This window comes from Pipistrellus kuhlii, unplaced genomic scaffold (genome assembly GCF_014108245.1).
Source record: "Pipistrellus kuhlii isolate mPipKuh1 unplaced genomic scaffold, mPipKuh1.p scaffold_m20_p_12, whole genome shotgun sequence".
Classification (NCBI taxonomy): Eukaryota; Metazoa; Chordata; class Mammalia; order Chiroptera; family Vespertilionidae; genus Pipistrellus; species Pipistrellus kuhlii.
Window position 1 is genome coordinate 6,912,417 of NW_023425427.1, and position 21,662 is coordinate 6,934,078.

At 33.8% G+C, this 21,662-nt stretch overlaps 1 protein-coding gene across 2 annotated transcripts in view; it reads left to right on the plus strand.

Annotated features, from left to right (window-relative positions):
* The window catches only part of SHOC1 (shortage in chiasmata 1), a 54,711-nt gene that overhangs the window by 21,200 nt on the left and 11,849 nt on the right, over positions 1 to 21,662 (plus strand). For both annotated transcript variants that reach the window (XM_036433008.2, XM_045579917.1), the window contains 11 exons: positions 776 to 870; positions 2,333 to 2,575; positions 6,365 to 6,778; positions 8,084 to 8,212; positions 9,366 to 9,542; positions 11,620 to 11,724; positions 14,109 to 14,287; positions 15,212 to 15,281; positions 17,193 to 17,262; positions 18,784 to 18,962; positions 20,610 to 20,727. In XM_036433008.2, the coding sequence (XP_036288901.1) occupies positions 776 to 870; positions 2,333 to 2,575; positions 6,365 to 6,778; positions 8,084 to 8,212; positions 9,366 to 9,542; positions 11,620 to 11,724; positions 14,109 to 14,287; positions 15,212 to 15,281; positions 17,193 to 17,262; positions 18,784 to 18,962; positions 20,610 to 20,727 (1,779 nt within the window). The remainder of the gene's footprint in view (positions 1 to 775; positions 871 to 2,332; positions 2,576 to 6,364; positions 6,779 to 8,083; positions 8,213 to 9,365; positions 9,543 to 11,619; positions 11,725 to 14,108; positions 14,288 to 15,211; positions 15,282 to 17,192; positions 17,263 to 18,783; positions 18,963 to 20,609; positions 20,728 to 21,662) is intronic.

Sequence of the window (21,662 nt, forward strand, 5' to 3'; positions counted from 1 at the left end):
AAACAGAATACAATCAATTGTCACATAAGAGGGCTTGGGATGTTTGGGGGCATAGGTTAAGGGAGTTGTGAATTATTGCTCACTTCCCTACGAAGGCTAGCATCTTCATAGTGGTTAATGTGCTATAATTTACATTGATTGTCTGCATATTTTCTCCCTTCAGCACCAAAAAATACACAAACAGACACATAACAGTGACTCACACAGCTATCAGGATTGAAGGGCCTGAACTAAAGGTTAAGATGTCACTTCCTGAGAAGATAGAGCAGACGGAACTTTTTCATAGTTCTAATGCTCAGCCAGTAGAGGCTCCAAATTTTGAGTTTAGAATGGACTTGTGGACAGCAATTTTGTAAGAGTTGGTGTTAAAATTGCTATTTTGTATAGTAAGCAGAACAATTTTACAAAAATTGTTTTTATTTTGAGTGACTTATAGGGTTGGTGCTAGCACAATTTATGGAATAAAGTGCTAAAACCCTCCCAAGTCAGCCTCCTCTGGCTATAGGTTCACTGAGGGAGATAGATGTAGGAATAAGTTACCGGCAGCAGGACCAATGAAAGGGTTGACAAATTGCCGAATCTTCCCAGGGGAGGAGGAAGGAAGAATTTGAAATTTGGTCTGTGGAACTCTCTACTTCAGCTTATACATTTATAAAATAGTTAATTCTTCACTTTGCTTTTGAATGTAAAGAACTATTTTTCTTTAAAAATATTTATTATTCCAAAAAGACATAATATTATTAATGTATTAAATTCTAACTCCTTTCCCCACCAGTAGATTGCTTACTGCTGAAAAATCAGCCAATGAAGACTGTACAGTGTGGCAATCTGAAAGCTGCAGAAGCTTTCAGAACTCATTTTTGCTTCCAGGTAAAGATTGATTTTGAATGCTAAATAAAGTATATAGACAATAATGTACAATCAATAGAAATATAATTGTCCAATTCAATATGTTTATTATTAGTACTAGTGGCCCAGTACATGAAATTCGTGCACTGGGGAGGGAAGATGGGGTTGACCCTCAGCCTGGCCTGCACTTCTCCAATCTGGGACCCCTTTGGGGATAACCGGCAGTCGGATATCCCTCTCACAAACCAGAACTGCTGGCTCCTAACTGCTCACCTGCCTGCCTGATTTCCCCTTACTTCTGCCTGCCAGCCTGATTGTTCCTGACTGCTTCCCTGCTGGCTTGATTGCCCTTAACCACCTCTCCCTTGGTCCTGCATCTGGGATCCAGGATTCCCTCCTCCAGCCAACCACAGGCACCCAGGATCCAGGCTCCCCTCCCTCTGGTCAGCCACAGGCACCCAGGCCAGCCGCAGCTGCAGATGGAGGGCAGGTGGCTTCGACTGGGCTGTAGCCTCAAGTGCTGGTGCCTGGGACCGCAGGGTGGGTGGCTTCTCCGTCTATCAGACTGTAGGCAACCATAGGTGCTGGTGCCTGGACCACAGGCAGGCGGCTTCTCCGTCTTCCCTGGGATGCAGTGTGGGCGACTTCTCTGGCTTGCTGTGACCTGGGATCATGGGGCTGGCGGCTTCTTCGTCTCCCAGGCTGCAACCAGCCTCAGGTGCAGAGAAGTGGGGGGCGGGGCTGCTGCCAGGTTTTCAGGTTAATTTGCAAATTAACTCTGATTGGCTTGTAGTGTAGCAGAGTGACGGTAATTTGCATTTTCTCTTTTATTAGTGTAGATTACCATCATTATAAAAAAAAAACAAAACACAGTTCCAAATTTAGAATTTTAAAATTCATAATCATAATTATGGGTTGATGCTTATAATGCAGATAATAATGCTAAGTAGTCATGCTACTTCAGTTCCTCCATACATTATGATTTGTCCCTACTTAGGTTAAAGGTATTGAAGCAGAAAGTTCTGTGCTTTGCTGTCTAAGCTGATAGTCATCATAAAATCTAATCAAGTTTATCTTATTGTTTAATCTCATTATAATGAATCAGAATTTCTTTTTAATAAATCTAATATCAATTCTTCAAAAATGTTGTCAAATGTACTAACTTAGTAAATACTAAAATAAGTAGTAGTCCCATCTCCTACTAAATATTAGAATAATTTTAACTTCATATTTCCACATATTAAAGTAAATTACCATTGCTGTAATATTTTGAATTTTTACAAATATTAGTATCTTGAAGATGAAATACCAGATAAAAAAGTTTCACATTTTTTCTTTTAATGTGTAAAAATCTGTTTCACAAGAAATTTTCAGTGGTTCTGTTTATTGTATTTTTCATTTCTTTTGCCCTATAAACTGTTTCAGACTATTTGTTATTTTGTGTTTTTTGTTTTCTTTTTTTGCATTGTTGTTGTTTTTTAAGTGCCAAGAATGAAAGAGCCCAGCAGTCAATACTCAGTTACAGATTTGAAAAAGATATTGTCAATTGAGGAAGAAAGCCTTGTGGTTACTCCTGTGAGCCCAGAGTGGTGGAAACAAGCAGGACTAAATCTGAGAGTGACAGAAACTTTGGAACATCTGACTACATATCTCAGTCATCAGGATCTATCTTCTGATGACATTAAAATGGAGATATTTTTACCTACAAAAGTACCTGAACTAGAATGTAAGTACATAATAGTAAATACCACTTGTATGTACATTTTCAGGTTGTGACGATATTAGATACTGTCTTTACCCTAGGTGATTGGGGAAATATAACTAAATTTTAGCATTCAATATTAGCTCTGGCTCTGCCAGAATTTATAACTTGGAGCTTCACCAAGCCCCATTTTCTTCCTTGAAAAAAAATATGAAAATTTGACTAGCTAAATCTTAAAGTTTTTTTCTATCCTAAAATTCTACAGTTTTTTAAATTCCTAGCCATTTTTAATTAGTGACTTTGTTTTTGTTTTGTTTTTTACAGATAATTGTTATTCAGTTTCTGTTAACATAGCCTAGACACAAACCAGCAAGGTTATTTTTTTGATAATATTTAATAATCTTTCTTCAACAAGAGAATATCTTCCTTTGTTACCAAAAAAATTATCTCATTTAGCATTTTTTTAATATAAGAAGATAAAAATATCTTTTGAGTTATTTTGGTTGGTATATATGCCATTATAGTAAACTAGTAGCCCAGTGCACTAAATTCATGCATGGGGGGGTGGGAGGACGGTTTCCCTCAACTGGGCCTGCACCCTCTCGCAATCCGGAACCAGTGGCTCCTAACCGCTCACCTGTCTGCCTGCCTCTTACCACTCTGCCTACCAGCCTGCTGGCCCCCAACAACCCCCACCCACCAGCCTGATGGCTTCCAACTGCCCCTCCCCACCAGCCTGATTGTCCCCAACTGTCCCCCTGCCAGCCTACTCACCCCAGCTGCCCCTCCCCACCGGCCTGCTCACCACCAATTGCCTCCCCCTGTCGGCTTGCTTACCCTATGGTCTAATTAGCATATTACCTTTTTATTAGTATAGATGGAACATTCTTAACCTGAATTATATCTTTTTGAAATATATATGTATATTTCATAAACAATAGTTACTAAATTCAGATTATTAAGGAGTTTGGAAAGTTTACTTTTAGTTTATTATACAGCAAATAAATATATTTAAAAGTGAATTTTAGAAATTATTCTGGATATTGGGAGATTGTTTTAAGGAGATAAGAATTGATGTAAGAATTGTTAATAGCAAGGGATCTTTCAAAAACAGAAGACAGAGGGCTTTGCATATAGTAGGAAGAAGAATAAACAGATTTTATGAAGCAAATACATACCAGTCTACCCAAAGCCTAGATGCTTATCCCTGGTAGAAGAATTTTTAAAGAGATTAGGTCAGAGTGCTAGGTAAAGAAAAGGGAAAGGAAAATTTTATGGTGTCTTCAAATATACAAAATGATGTATTAAATCTATAAAATTATATAAAGTTTATTATGATATATAACTATTTTGAAATTAAAATAAATAATTTGCCTTGATATCCAATAATTTTATGGTGATAGTTTAATCTGATATTCAAAAAGTAAATAACTGTATCAGGAGCCCATGATCAAGAGAAAGTAATAGAGGAAAATAATCAGAAAAATGAAATAATAAAGTTTCTATTTACCTGTTAAACATATCAAGATATCTAGAAAATAGCTCAAAAGTTTTAAATTGGTACCATTCAGATTTTTTTCAGTCCACATATTATTGATCCTTATGTTAATTAGTCATCAACATTAAAAATTTGGAGTGTTGCCATAAATGATCTGCATTTTGAAATTATCTTTATGATTCCAAAAACCAGACTCATTTTTATATGGCAACATTTGGCTGGGGCCAATAGCAACTCACCATTTTAGACCACACACCCTCCAGTGCACCATAGTTCTCAGTACTCACAAATTAAGGCCAACCCTTAGTTGGCATCACTCATTACATTCATCATTACTCTTGCACTTTTGCAGTTTTGTGTTATATGTAGTATAGTTAAGAGGAAATTAAAATGTTTCATATACCAATACCTCTAATAAAAACAAAACAAAAATAAAAAAGTTTTAGACCATGTTTTAGAAGGAAAAATATAACATTTATCTTCCCAAAGATTATGATTTAAGCCCTAACCATATACTTCCCTAATTCATATTATTTAGCATTTTTGTTCAAATAAATTTTGAGGTATAATTTATATATAATAAAACATACCCATTTGTAACTGTATAGTTTTATGCATTTTGACAAATGTGAAACTACCATCATAAATAAGATATAGAATATTTCTAATGCCAAAAAGTTCCCTTGTGTCCCCTTTCATTCTGCAGTGATTCTCCCTCCATCTCACTCCTCTCCCCTACCAGCTTTCACCCTTGACCCCAGCCAAGTAACCACTGGTCTACTTTCTATCACTATATATTAATTTTTCTTGTTATAGAATTTTATGTATAGAATCATACAATGTGAATTCTTTTGTACCTGTCTTCTTCCACTCAGCATAACATTTTGAGATTCACTCATGATGTTCTGTGTTTAACTAGCTCTTTTCTTTTTATTACTGAGGAATTTTTTATTATATGGCTGTATCATGGTTTGTTTATCAACTCTCCTGACACCCCCCTATTTTTCACTATTATTAATAAAACTGCTATGAATAGTACAAATGTTTTTGTGGACATATGTTATCATTTCTAGAGTGATTATTTAGGAGTAGAATTGTTGGGTCTTGTAGTAGGTGTATGTTTAACTTTATAAGAAACAATTAAATTGTTTTCCAACTTGGTTGCACCATTGTACATTCACAATGGCAATGTGTGAGAGTTCCAGTTACTCTATATCCTTGCCAACACGTAGTATCAACAGTCTTAAATTTTAGCCATTTTAATGGGTGTTTTGTGGTATTTCATTGTGGTTTTAATTTGTATTTTCCTGGTGAGTAATGATGAAAAGCATCTTTTAACATACTCATTGGCCATTTGTGAATTATATTTCAATAATTATATATTACAGCTTTATTGAAATATAATTCACATACTATATAATTCACCCATTTAAATTCAGTGTTTTTTAGTATATTCATAGAGTTGTGTAATCATCACCACAATCAATTTTAGAACATTTATAACAACCCCAAAATAAATATTGTACTAAAATTCATGTACCTGGTCTCTAGTCTTATATGAAGTACTAGAGGCCCGGGTGCATGAGATTCATGCACTTGGGGGCGGGGGAGGGGGGATCCCTCATCCCAGCCTGTGCCCTCTCACAGTCCAGGAACCCTCAGGGGGCGGGCCTAAGCTGTCAGACATCCTTAGCGCTGCCATGAAGGTGGGAGAGGCTCCAGTCACCACCACTGCACTCGCCAGCCATGAGCCTGGCTTCTGGCTAAGCAGTGCTCCCCCATGTGGGAGCACACTGACCACCAGGGGCAGCTCCTACATTAAGCAACCGGTTTATCTGCCGTTCGGTCAATTTGCATATTAGCCTTTTATTATATAGGATTATTCAAATATTTTGTCAAATTGTTAATTGGTTTTATTTTAAAATTAAGTTACAGGAGTTCTTTATATATTTTGGATACCATTCTTTTTCAGGTATATGTAGTGCAAGTATCGTACTTTCATTCGGTGTTGGCATGTAAGTTTTTGACACTTAGTGTAACTGTTACCTCCCAAGCTCTAATTTATTGTAAGTCTACTGGCAGTAGGGCTTTTTTAGAATTCCCTTTTGCTCAGTGACCTAGTTTTAGTAGGGAAAAAAAGAGGTGCTGGATTTTTATCCTTTAAAATTTGTAGTTTATTTAGATCAAAAATTGATTTTCAAAGTAGTAAACAAAGTACTGGGTTAAATTATATTAATAAGAACCCATAACTAAAAGTTATCCTAGTAGAACACTCATTTTGTCATGGAAATCATTTGGATATTTTCTGTTTTCAGCCTGGCTAGACCATAAAAGTTGCTCCTCACCTATTGTACTTATGAATGAGGAATCTACAAGTGGTAATTTATTACTTCAACAAAAAAGTCCACCTCCAGCAGAAGTACCAGATTTGTGTTTTTCTGATGAAAATAATTTTGTTAAAAGTCCAACAAAAGAAGAAAAACCAAAGGATGAACAAGAACTAGTTAATAGAATAATGCAAAATAATGAAAATAAAGATTGTTTTGAACTTGACTGCACAGAACTATCCACTGAATCAGCTTTCTCTTCAACAGTTGGAAAAGCATCTTTTAAATGCAGTAAAAGGCCAGTGAATCATTTGGAGCTTTTGAGTGACTTTATTATGATGAGAAATAAACATAAAACTTGTACCTCAGAGAGTGAAGTCACAGATAGTGATGAAAAAAATGGTGGGTAGTTTGGTAATATTTTGGCATAGATATGATAGCTTCAAGGGCCAAATATATAATTTAATTTAGAAGATAGAGAAACACCTGGCTGGTGTGGCTCAGTGGTTGAGTATTGACCTATGAACCAGGTGGTCACAGTTTGATTCCTGGTCAAGGCAAGTGCCCGGGTTTGCTGGCTCCATCCCCAGTGTGGGATGGATAGGAGGCAGCCAATCAATGATTCTCTTTCATCATTAATGATTCTATCTCTCCCTCTTTCTTCCTCTTTGAAATCAATAAAAATATATATTTTATAAAAGATAAAGAAACAAAGCTCTTCTAGGTAGAATATATTATTTTTCACACTCAAAGAAAATGTTATTGACTCATGATATTTATTATGCATGGAGGAAGATATGGATATAGATACAGATGTACTAGTAGATATGTACTTAAAATGTTTTAAGTTACACTTGAAATTCTAAGCAAAGTCACTATTTGTAAAACTTGCTTTCTACAACTTAGCCATACAGATTCATAATATTTCTAACTTTTTTTTTTTTTTTACCATTTTGCCATTCTTTTTTTCTTTTAGATGAAAAGGAATTTTTTTTTCCATAGCAACATTTTATTTTAAACGTGTCTCTTAATATTACATTTGACTTATTAGTAATTTTTAAATCTAGTAACCTACAGTGAGAAAATACTTCTCCATCATTTATTTTTGAAAAGGAAATTTAAATTATATTTTAATGTATACTAAGAACACTTTGCCCAATTAATAGCTTAGTCTTTTTAACTTTACCAAAGACTTTCTGTTTGAGTTAACTGTTTTACATTCTGCTTATAACCATATCAAAGGTAGTGTAATGTGTCATATCATTTTACTTCTAGAATATGTTTGACATAGGTTACTCAGATGAAATAACTATGAAAATATTTATGGGTAAGAGAGTATACTTAGATCTTACTATTCTATATATTATTTTTTAAATGTACTTTTATTTATTTCAGAGAGGAATGGAGAGGGAAAGAGAGATAGAAACATCATTGATGAAAGAGAGTCATTGATCAGCTGCCTCTTGCACACCCCCTACTGGGGATGGAACCCACAACCCATGCATATGCACTGATGAGGAATAGAACCTTGACTTGCTGGTACATGGGTTGATGCTCAAATACTGAGCCACTCCGGCAGGGCTAAATAGTTCAATTTAATGCAATGAGTTTGAAAGAATTTTAACAATGGTAGTCAATTTAGAAGAAAATGTTTAAGTAAAGCACATTAAGTTTCTTCTGAACAATGCAAATTAATATTTTTATCAGAATTTCAAGATAAAGAAGAACATTCTTTGACTCTTCAAGAAGAAAGTCCTATTGTTTGTACTAATAAAACTGTAGAGAAGATAAATCAGGAGAGGGGAGCAGATAGTGTCATTGAGATTCAAGCATCAGGTAAGCTATGCTTTTTAAAAAATATATTTTATTGATTTTTTACAGAGAGGAAGGGAGAGGGATAGAGAGCTAGAAACATCAGTGAGAAACATCAATCAGCTGCCTCTTGTATACTTCCCACTGGGGATGTGCCCACAACCAAGGTACATGCCCTTGACCAGAATCAAACCTGAGACCCCTCAGTCCACAGGCCGATGCTCTATCCACTGAGCCAAACCAGCTAGGGCAAGCTTTGCTTTTAAGATACATTCAAATTAAGTGAATGTATTATAAAAGCCCTTTATGGGGTATCTAGCATATCCTCATTTTCCATGTAACTGTGTTTACTTGTTTCAGGTATTTATTTATCCCCACTTCTACTTTCAAGTTATTTCCAAACTTGGAAGGCCCTATTCACTGCCTCTGTTTTCCCCTTTGTCCTACCCCAGTCCACTAAGTGTCATTTCTTCTTTTAAACTGCTGCTTCCCTTCACTCATCAGAAAAGAGCAAACCGCTCCAACTCTTGTTCTAGTCTCAAAAATGATCTGCTAATGGTTGCTCTATCTATTCCCTTACCCCTTATCAAAGTGATGTAAGTTATTATTGAACTCTATACTGATTACATTTTTTGTTCTGCTGTAAAGAAGAATATACTTTGACTCCAACAGAACAGCCTGTTTGGGGGGTTGGGAGCCCCAATGGGAGTAGAGGGCGTTAATGGGAAGGGGGGAGGAGGACATATATAATACTTTCAAAAATAAAGATAAATGTTTTTAAAAAGAAAAAGTACAAAATAATTTAAATGTTAGAATCCAAAGAAAGCGAACATCCTGTTTAAGAACATCATGCTCACTATTAAAGTCAATAAGAAAGTATATTACTAGTTCTTAAATATCTTTTCATTCCTTTGGTTCAGTTTTATTTATGATCTTTCTAATAAACAAGATAGCCATAAAATTATACTAATTCTATGGGGGAAGGTGTTTTGTTTCTACTAGTTTCTTCAGCCTAAAGATCTTAAAATAACCTCTATACAATCTTATGTACAATATCATGATTTTTAACTCATTAGGTAGAGTCCAGATCTCCATGAAGTAACATGTTCAATTGGTTTGTCAAAAAGAGCATACAATCTTTATAGAAACACTTCCTTTAATGCTTTCATGTTTACAGATAGCCAGTGCCACGCATACTGTCTCCTAGAAGCAGCAGCTACTCCTCTCTTAAAAAAACTCGGGGGCCTCTGCACTCTCCCTGTTGCCAATTGGAAATTTGCCACCGTTCTTTTTGACCAAACAAGATTCCTCTTAAAGGAACAAGAAAAAGTAGTGAGTGATGCCATTCATCAAGGTGAGTGCAAATAGAAGTCACATTATTTAAAAGGATATTAATTTATGGATTATATATCAAGTTAGTAAAAATATAGAATATGCAAAAATTAGTCTTGGATGAAGGCATAACTGCAATTCAGCATATATTGTAGCACCCATACACCAAAACTGGAGAATCAGCTAAGTAAGGGAGAAAGGGTAAGAAATATAATCTGGCATTGCTCCTTAGTGAAGCTCCATTGACATATACAGGGTGGGGCAAAAAGTAGGTTTACAGTTGTTTGTATGGAAACTAATACAATAAGTAGTAATACAAAAATAAATTCCGTGTTTTGCATACTCACAATTGTAAACCAACTTTTGTCCCACCCTGTGTTACTTGACAGCTTCCTATTACAGAAACTAAATTGACTCCTATTAATGTTAGCATATGAGCCACCTATTTTCCTCCCCAAAAAAGGAAGAAAGTAAAAAACAAAAACAGATTAAAGTCCATTCACAATGTCTGGCATCCAGTCAAAGGTTATCAGGCATTGTTAGAGATAGAAAAATCAGTAATTGTTCAAAACGAATAATAAATAGAAAATTGTAGGAGAGCCAGAGGAAGAAAAGATGTGTTACATTAAAAAAAAAAAAAAAAAAAAAAAAAAAAAAAAAAAAAAAAAAAAGGATAAGGGTGACATCAGCTTTCTTGTCAGAAATAATGCAAGTAAAAAGATATTGGAGTAACATCTTTAAAATACTGAAGAGGCCCTGGCTGATATGACTAAATAGTTGGAGCACCAGCCCGCGGTCTGAAGAGTCTCAGGGGTGATTCTTGGTCAAGGACATGTACCTCAGTTGCAGGTTTAAACCTCGGCCTCATCGAGGCATGTGTGGAAAGCAACCAATTGATGTGTCACTCTCATATCTATGTCTCTTTTTCTCTCTTTTATCTTTTCTCCTTCCCTCTACTCTCTTTGAAACTCAATGGAAAAAATATTCTTGGGTGAGGATTTAAAATATATATATGCTGAAGAAGAAGAAAAAAACCATCAACCTAGTTTTCTATACTGGGCAAAAATATATTATAAAAACAAAGGTGAAATAAGATGTTTTCAGCTATACAAAAGTTGAAATAATTCATGAGCTGCAGACTTACACTGTAAAAAATGTTCTCTGAAGGGGAGGAGAAAAATAATATCAGATCTGGTTTCTCTGTTCTGTTCTCATCACTTCCAGGTCATGAATGACTTATTTCACAAGTCCTTCCCAGGGCAGGATATATTTTACTACCCATAATTGGTTATTGATCCTATTGCCTCTTGATCCCCAATAATTACTACATATTTGCCTCATCTTTTTTTAAATTTTTATTAGATTAGCATTTTTCAAACATTTTAGCAGAACTCTTTTCAAATAGTAAGTATTTCATGGGATTCCACTATATAAAACAGAGAAAAGTAGAGCTTTTCTGGTTAAGTTAGGTCAGTGGTTCTAGACTGCCTACACAGTGAAATCCAAGCTATCACCCTCAAAAAGCTATGGAGCTATGTGGTCATGTTAATTAGACAATTGGCCTGTCCCTGTGAATACATCTCTTGTTCAAGTCATATCTTTAGACAAATATTTCCAGGTCTCTACCTCCATTTGAAGGTATTGCTTTATGTTCTCATTCTCTACCTTTATTTTAACCAGTTAGCAAATTATGAGTTTAATTTTCTTCTTGTTTCATAACTGGGAATCATTTACCTGGTTTCCTGCCAAGAGTAGAATTAATTGAATGTGCTTTGGAAGCAAAATGAGTATGAGCTCTGAGGTTAGCTGTCTGGGTTTGAATGCCAGCCCTACCATTTATTCACAAATTGACCTTGGATAATTACTTAACCTCCTTAAGACTATTTCCTCATCCATAAAATAAGATTCATAATAAACTTGCCTGATAGGGTTATTGTTCTAGATTTAATGAAATAACCACCTTATACACAGCCTGGCACAGAGTAAGCACTCAGTAATAAATATTTGCTTTCATTGTTAAATATTCTGATACATATTATAAAATTCTAATATATATCCTAAGTTTTTAAATACATTTAAATATGTTTTTGCTTACTTAGGTACAAATGCTGAAAGAGAAACGATGTTTAGGCATGCTGGTCTCTTACACCTTCTGGTCACAATTCGAGATGTCCTTTTAACGTGTAGCTTGGACACAGCACTGGGTCAGTAGGGAAATTTTTTACTTTTACTTTTATTCCTATTGAAATATTTAATTTGAAATAACTTTCAATTTTTTGAAAAAGATACACCTTATAAGAAAGTATGTAACTTCTTTTACTTCTATGTAACACCTATCATTGCCTTAAAAAAAAAAAAAAGCAAGTTTAGGATTCCCTCATCTAGGCCTGAATTACAGAATCCTAATGCCTTAGCATATTTTATTATATAATCATTATCATGCACTGATTTTTAGTATAATATGACATGTCCCATATATATTTTAGGCCATTATGTCTATGGCTTTAAATCTTTGTTAGATGAAATGTGACTAAGTTATTAGTAGCAATACCTTTTGCAATTTTTTTAATTGTGTGTGTAAATGAGGGTATAAACTACTTGAATGATAAAAATAAAAATAATTTGAATGTGTTGAAAATTTTATGATCTTGAAAATCTTTTCTAAATTATCAGACTTTGTCCTACTACATTACTGCTTTAAGCCCTTTATTGCAGAATTATTGAGCATTATTCAGTAATGGTACGTTTATAGGATTATGTTTTATAATTTAGAGGTTTTTTTAACCTATCCTATATAATAAAAGCCTAATATGCTAAGTGTCAGGTTGTCCATTCAACCAATCAAAGCATAATATGCTAATGATATGCTAAGGCCACTCAACTGCTTGCTATGATGTGCACTGACCACCAAGGGGCAGATGCTCCGACTGGTAGGTTAACTTGCTGCTGGGTCTGGACAATCGGGATGGAGCTAGATGGGTTGGACATGCCTGGAGCCCTCCTACAGTCTCTCCTGGACTGACCAACTTCCCATGTCCCTCCCCAACCCTGATCGTGCACCTATGGGCTCACTTGGCCTGGCCTGTGCCCTCTCGCAACCCAGGACCCCTTGGGTGATATCAGAGAGGCATTTTCAGTCCAATCCCACAGGCCAGGCAGAGGGACCCGACTGGTGCACAAATTTGTGCACCGGGCCTCTAGTTTTAAATATAAAGTGAAAATAAATTTTCTCTGATTTCTGACTGAGATGTTTTCTCTTATCTGTGACCCAGACAAATATTTCTCTAATCCAAGGTTTTAGAAATAAGTATTAAGCAGCAGTAAGCTATAGTTATACTCCCTCTGCAACCACTGATAGTTATAATACTTGGCTAAGTATTTTATTATCTAGCCAAATATTAGAACCAAATTATAGTTACTCTTAGAGAACCCAGCATGGTGCTTTTCTTTTCTTTTCCAATTAAACCACGTGGGTGTTGATGCTGGATCAGGCTGTCTTATCTCTATCCTCAGAGAAGTAAGGATTGGGAGCTATAGCCCTAATTTACAGAACCTATAATTAGTATAATGGTATAGTGTCACATGGTCTTCTATTTAGTTCCTGTCTTCATTAGTCTTTCTGGCCTCCATAAAAGATTATCAGTCTCATTAACACTCAGGCTGATGTTAAAGCATAATAGTAAGGTAGAATATCAGATTCTAGCATATCTGAGCTCCCTGTGCTACAAAGAGAGTTGTGACTCACCTATGCTCAATACTAATCAAAATCTTGGATTAGAGATTATGGAGGATTGCTTGAAGCATATTCATCTTTAGGTACTCTACAATTTACCCTATGGATTAGGTGAGACCATTGACAGCTATATACATACTTGAATTATTTTTTCTTCTCAAAGAAATGCATTTAATTTATTTACATAAATTAAATTTAGGCATTACTGTTTGGCTACCTTGAAGAATATTATAGCCCAGCCAGTGTGGCTCAATGGTTGAGCAGTAACCTATGAACCAGGAGGTCATGGTTCCATTCCTGGTCAGGGCATATGTACAAGTTGTGGGCTCAATCCTTAGTGCGAGGAGGGCAGGAGGCAGCCAATCAATTATTCTCTCTCATCATTGATGTCTCTATCTCTCTTTCCCTCTCCCTTCTTCTATGAAATAAAGGGGGGGGAAATTAAAGAATATTATGAAAGTAAAATTCTTGTTGGAAAACTAACTTCATAAGCCCTACATACCAAGCCATAATGAGTAACCTAACTGCCTTAGACATTTTTAGTGGAGGGTTTTTTCACTCCTTTAAACTTCTTAAAATCCATGAACAAGTAAGGTTGTTCTCCTTTCCTTCCCTCTTGATAGTGGCAGAGGAAGAAAGGTCTGTGTGGGTCTAGCTGCCTGCTCTGCTCCTTTCCAGAATTCTGTCTTTTCTCACAGTTTTCAGTTTGCTACCTCTCCCAAACTAGCAAACTGGAAGATTCAGGGTAATGATGAAGAGTTTCAAACCAAGGATGAAAGGAAACTTTAACTCTTTTTTGTCCATGGAGTTTCTCAAAGAACCAAAAGTGCCCTCCCCCCAATTTTGTTTTAACAGGATACTTGTCAAATGCAAAAGATGTGTACAAAAGCATTTTAGGCTCCTATTTGGATAACATTTGGAGACAGCTAGAGATTGTACAGTTTATTAGGGAAAAAACACCTGAAACCAACTACAAAATACAAGAATTGAAATATCAGATATTAAATCGGATGCAAAATGAACAGCAAATGAAGGTAAGTACTGGAATAAAGCAGATAACAGTAATTAGCTTAAATAAGAACTGGATGTAAGATAAATTTTTAAAAATTTAAGTTTGAAATCATAAAATAGTCTATACTATTTGGTCACTCAATAGTTTCCTTCTAAGTTAACAGAACAAAATTAGGTCCAGAGAAAGGATAATTTGCATAATTACTCATGTCTTGAATTTTAAAATTTTTTTTTATTATATACAGTTTTTTATGCATTGCTTCTCCAAATCTCAAAAATGGTGTCTGGTTCTTATATGAATGCTTTCTGGGCCTTGTAAGTTCATGAACACTTACTTATAATAGAACTATAATAATTTATTTTTAGAAATTGAAACAGAATCTCATCTTATGTGATTCTACCAAAAGAACAACAACAACAAAACACTTAGTTTATGCCTAGGATTATATTGGAAATTTTTGCCCACCCTACCTCAAGCATATGAAAATACATTAATAAATATTTAAGAGAAAATACTTTTTAAAATATTTACAAGCAGAAAAGCATTTCAAATGTTTTACATTAAATCTGGTTACAAATTTGGCCTTTTTCTTCTTTTCCCTCTCTGACCCTCCTATATTTTTATACCCAACTTTATGGTTACTTGGTAACTTGCTTAAGTCATTAAAATAAATTAAAATAACCAGCAAGAAATTTAAAATTGAAATTGATTTGTTGTCCCCATTCCACCCCTAAGCCAAGAATGTCCTACTGCAAAATATTTTCTTCATTAATATTTGACCTTACTTTGTATTTAAGCATATCTTTTACAACATGAATATTTACTTGTATATGTATAGCATTAGTTTCATAACCAATTAAGTCTGCTATTTTGTCACTGTAGCAAAACTATGAAAAAGAATAAGCAATCAGATATACATTTATTAGAAATTCTTATTTTTGGTCAGGTGCTGATTATAATAAGAATGGACTCAAATAATGAAAAACATCTCATTGAAATCCTTAACAAAATGGAAGGTAAGCAATTTAAATTTGCTTCATTTGCTAACATATGCTTGAACATAAAAATGTATTGATCTAACCAAGTTTTAAAATTAAGATATAATTAATATACCGTAAAATTTATTCTTTAAAGGTAAATAACTCAGTGATATCTAGCAAATTTTTAAATCAATCTGGACTATAAACCTGCAAAATATAAATATTCTATAATGTACTTATGTGAACATTAAATGTATTTATATGTATATTATTAATTGATACCTTTTATTGAATGTCTACTAGTTGCTAAGTAATAATGACTACTTACAACTCTATGAATAGGTTTTACTAACTCAATTTTACAAATAAAGAAACTAAAGTTCAAAAAGGTAATGTAGCAAGACAAATCTCACAGGTAGTAAGTGTGGGAATCAGAATTTGAACTCAGTCTCTCTTGTTCCACTGTCATTCTTCAGTTCATTCTTTTACCCACTACAGCCTCCTCTGCCAGCCATTTCCACCTTGTGCTGTGGAGCCCACTGTTTATATATAAACTCTTCATCTCCTTGTCTTAAGTAAAACCTAATTTCCTCCAATGACACTGCTTCCCCTATAGTCTCCTCTTATAGAATCTGATATTCTCTTTCTCTCCCTCTCCCTCTCTCTCTCCCCCCACCACCCTCTCTGTAGTGTCTTATTATTTCATTCAGTTTTCCAATACTGGGGAGATGAGTCATATTCACCAAATTCACAAGATCCTTACTAGTACCAAAAAGTTAGAGCGATAGTTAACAGTTGTAGAGTTGAATCTGCCACAGTTGAGAAAATATTCCTGCCCCACAAAGAAGAATATTTAAACCTACTTAATGGGACACCTTTTTTTTTTTTTTAAGTCACTTAAGATATATTGACAAATTATTACTGTACATATTTTTTCTTATCTAGGCTTTACACTGCTTCCCTGTTTCTTTTGGTATTTGGAATTATATCAACACTGTTAGTATTTTATTTCAACAAGGTCTACTGACACAAAAATATTGACTTTACACACTGAAAAATGTTTTTACTCTCTAACTGGTAACTATTCTCTATATATAGGAGTGAGACCCTTTTTGCTGTTGAGTGTTAGAAAGTAAAAATGTATTTCCATCATTCTATGTGTTTGCAAGATTCTAGAAATGCACTCAACAAGTAATCTGCTTTGGAATCATAAGCTAACACAAATCATTTTAGGAGATTAACTTTTAAATTATATGACTTTATAAATTATTTTTAAAAATCATACTCCCTCCTTTTTATTGCTACCAAAACTATTGTCACCTCAATTCAAGTAAATGTAATATAATGAGCATTACTTTGTCATTACTACATCAGACCACTGTGAACTTTACAATTGACTGAGTACACTAATAGAGTGTAGAATTTATTTTAACTAGAATTAGCTATTTTTAAATATGTCTATAGAAAATAAACTGTATATGTGGATACAGAATTTTATGGAGTTTATTGTATTTTGTTAAAAAGTAAATAACATGAAATTGAAATGCAGTCTCCTGATGTTTACTTATGTACTTAAAATTTTACTAGAGAAATTGGTAAACTCTACCATAATATTTTAGTAAATTAAGTTAACTGCACAAAATTGGTAAGTTTAATTTTGTTATTTTAAAATTAAGCGTTTTTTTAATTCACTTTATTACTTTACAAAGTAAACTTGGAATTTCCATGCTTATACACATAACATTCACACAGAAATATTGCCCATGGTTTAAACTTTTTGATACCCTAGATTTAGAAAAATAATCCCCCAAATTGTATTTTAAACAGTTTCCTTGTTCTCAGATGTTTCATTCATTTTTGTGGTAGTGAATATGTGACACACTTTAAAAATACACTTGAACAAAACACTGGGAAAATTTTTCTTTCATTCCTCCTTTTTTCCAACAGGTTTAACATTGACTGTCTTACAGTCGAACAAAAGAAAAGATTTTCTGGAATCTGAAGGTGTTTTAAATGGGTAAAAATGTATATCTTCATCTATGGGGAGCAAACATATGAATTCCCCAGGAAAGGCACAATTTCTCCTAGAATTTAACTTAAAAAAAAAAAAGGTTTAATAAAGTTAATGTCTCACAACTGTCTGGTTAGCTCAGTTGGTTAGAGTGTGGTGCTAATAAGGTTAATGTCTCTACCCTGTACCTGAAAAATGCTTCACATAGAACACTTTAACTCAATTCAGTGCTTTGTGTCATATATTTTGTTGTCCAGAAATTTAGTTCAATCTTGCTTTAATATCCCCAAATTAGCATTATAATTGTTATTGTACAGAAAGTGCCTATTTAGATTACCAGTTTATTTTTGTTGTTGTTTAGCATTTCTTTTTATTTCTTTCCTTTGTTTGGGTTCTCCTTCTTCCTAGAGTACATTTTTATAAATTCTCTCAATGAGGTTCTGCTACTGATAAAGTTCATGTCAACTTGACTAAAAATGTTTTTATTTTGCCTTATTTTGTATAGAAATTATTTATTGCTAATATTGGATCTAAATAATAAAAAGAGAAAATGTAAATCACATAGAAGCCCATAAAAGTAAAAGCTAGACATAAATACCTTTTAACTTTTATCTACATTGCTCTGGGTAGAAAGCAGTGGTAGAGAATTTTAATTACAGTAAGTGCTCTTATATGCCATTTGAAGATGGGAAAGATAACTATATTTAAGTATTTACCTTTTTGGTTGTTGTTAAATCGCTTATGAAGCCCATTGAGGGGGAAAAATAACTGCACTTCATAGTTGTCAGGTAATACTCTGTTATATAGATTCTCAAAGATTAAAGCCTCACATTTGTAGGAAAATGAGATTGATTTCTCAGGATGACTTGTCTGTTATGGATAAGATTCAGGTAATAAAAGTAAGATCCCTTTCTTTTGAGGATATGAAATAGTCTACAGTTGTTTTTGTTTTTTTGCGTGTGGGTTTTTTTTTGTTTGTTTGTTTTTGTTGTGTGCGTGTGTGTGTGTGTGTGTGTGTGTGTGTGTGTGTGTGTGTGTGTTTAAGTACATTTTTATTGATTTCAAAGAGGAAGGGAAAGAGAGGGATAGATAGAAACATCAATGGTGAGAGAATCACTGATTGGCTACCTCCTGAATATCCACACTTGGAATTCAGCCTGCAACCCAGGCATGTGCCATGGCCCGGAATCGAACCATGACCTCCTGATTCATAGGTCGGCACTGAACCACTGAGCCATGCCAGCTGAGCTAGTCTACCGTATTTTATATTTGAATTAAACACACACACACACACAAACTATGACCATAAAAAAAAAAAAATAAAAAAAGATTAGCATAATTGGAGAACAAATAAACAGAAAGTACACCAGTGCTTTTCCAAGATAAATAGGCATAGATTAGAGAAGAGAAACACAAGCCAAAAACAGTTATCTTTTAGCATTCCAAGTAAATAACTACACAAGTATAGTTACATGTTCTTGGCTTTTTTTTTTTTTTTTTTTTTTTTTTTGGCTTTCTTTTGTCCAGTACAAGTTCCTGTGTAGTGGTACCTAATCAATATATTGGAGCAGATTTCCCCTGGAGTAATTTCTCATTTGTGGTGGAATACAATTATGTAGAAAACTCTTGTTGGACTAAACACTGTGAACAATTGAATATTCCATACATGACCTTTAAAGTGATGCTTCCAGACACAATTTTAAAGAGTAAGAATATAAACTAAAAAATTTTTTGTTTCATTAAAATGAAATTTCTGTTCTCTGTTTCTTATCTGTGGAAAGAGAATAAGCTATGGCATGAGAAGACTTGAGTTTGTCCATGTAACCTTGAACAAGTCCTTTAACTATCTCATATTCATATTCCTCATCTGAAAAGCAAACTTTACCTATTATATTTGTCTTCATCCCTTTAACTTCTAAATTTTACTTATAATAGCATAATTTTATTACAATTATATATAATACCAATCTGATACTTTTATTCAATAGTATTTTATTGAATTTTAGAGAAAATTATGTTGGATAATTAGCATGTTGACTGATTTGGAAAACTTTTAATAAGCAAAAAAAGTATGCACAAATACTTAGAGAAGACTCTAAAGCCGCTTTGGTTTCTTTGCATTTCTCACTTCACATGACTAAGGTTGTGAATTCTCAGACCATTTCATTGAAAAAGCCCATGGAGTTTTACCACCAGTGCATCTCTCTGTCAATATTTGCCATAAATTACTTTCTATCCACCTCAAGTATGAGTGGGAAGTTCGAATTCTGAGTCATTTCAACTCAATTCTAACATACACCATAATTCTTATCTAGAATCTTTGATATTTAGAATTAAATGTTAAATTGATTAACCAATTAAAGAATGGGCCCAAGAAAAGATAAAAGATAAGTATTCTTATTTATATTTAAAAGCTTATTTCATTCTCTCAAAAATGAATTTAATTTATTCAATCAGTTCTTTGTTTGGGTATTTACAATGCCTCAATTCACTATTATACTCTAAGATAAAGTAGTTTTTTATCTTATATATCTTGATATACTTGTTCTAAGAAATTCAAATTCCAAGAAGTAAAATTAATTGCTAGGTTAAATGTATACACACATTTATATATTGCCAAATATCCTTCCAGAAATGCTATTCCAATTTATATTTATGCAGAAAGTGTGAGAGGATCCTTTTCCCATATCTTTATAAGTCAGCATTATTAATCTTTTAGATATTTGACATAATTATAGGCAGAAAAAATTTTATAGTTGTGTTAATTTGCATATCTGATTATTCATATCTTTTCAGATGTGAATTGATCTTGTATAGCCATTCTTTTGTAAGTTGCCTATTTATGTCCTTTGTCCATTTATCTATTCAGGCATTTATTCTTTTCCTATTGATCTATATCATTTCCTATAGGTTATTGTACATAATTTTAAATTTTGATCAGTATATTTACACAGTAAATGTCCAATATATATTTAAGTGAATAAAGCAGATTTTAATATTCTGTTAGATAATAATCCTATTTTATCTTTTCCATTTTTCCTTTTAATTAAGTGTACTTATGTGAGTATTGATAAGCAAAAATATAGGAGAAAGTCTGGAAGTATGTACTAAACTTTGTTTTAATATATAGTAGTTTTAATAAAATCTGTTAACTTTTTCTAAGTAGTAGGATAACATGGTTTTTATTTTATTCTTCAGAACTTTCTTTATTCTGACTTCTGATGTTTTAAGTGAATATGTTTTTATTTTTATATGACTCCTTTAACATATACCTTGAACATGTTTAGTAAAAAATTAGGTAGAGTGAGGAATGAGAAAAAAAGAGAAATATTTATAAATTTTCTGTTATTTAGGAAACAACTTTCTGGATAGTTTTGGTGGTTTTCTTTTGGAAATCCAGGTTCCATATGTGTTGTTTGCATCTGAAGGACTTCTTAATGCTCCAGAAATACTTCAGTTGTTAGAATCCAAGTAAGTTATAGATCTCATAACTTTAGCCAAGTATATATAATGGCTAAATATTATTCTATACTAGAGGCCCAGTGCATGAAATTTGTGCCCTCGGGGGGCCTGTTCCCTCTCACAGTCTGGGAGCTCTTGGAGGATGTCCTACTGATAGCGGGGAGCGGCCTAAGCCAGCAGTTGGGACAACCTTAGTGCTGCTGTGGAGGCAGGCGAGGCTCCCGCCGCCACTGCTGCACTCACCAGCTGGGAGCCTGGCTTCTGGCTGAGTGGCGCTCCCCCTATGGGAGCACACTGCTTAGCAGGGGACAGCTTCTGCATTGAGCATCTGCCTCCTGGTGGTCAGTGCACATCATAGCAACCGGTCATTCTACCATTTGGTCAATTTGCATATTATACTTTTATTATATAGGATTATATGGTACTATTTCAGATTCAAGCCTGGTATTATATCACACAGGAATAGTTTTCCAGAAAGCTTGTCAGTGTACATTTCTCTTCCTCTAGTACACCATAATAATTATTAAATATTATTTTTCAGTAACAATTTTGTGAAGAAAAATATTGCATTATTGTTTAAATTTATATCTTAATTGTATTTCTTTTGGTTCTAGCAAATAAAAACATAAAATTCACAGACATGAATTCATAACTTTGCATCATTGAGAATGACTATTCTATTAAAAAAAAGAATAACTATTCTTATTTAGAGGACTTTCAGTACTTCTTAGGAAACAGGACTATGAGGGGCTAAATGAATTTTCACATTTTTAGAACTTTAGTTCTAGGTTATATCAACACTGAGAATTTAAAAATTATATAAAACACTTTATCAAGACACACCGTTGTCATAGTGATGTTAGAACTTAGGCTTTATCTCAAGGAAAGATGACTGTGCTGTGACCTTAGTTAAAATGCAGATTTACTTTCTATGCTTTTGTTTT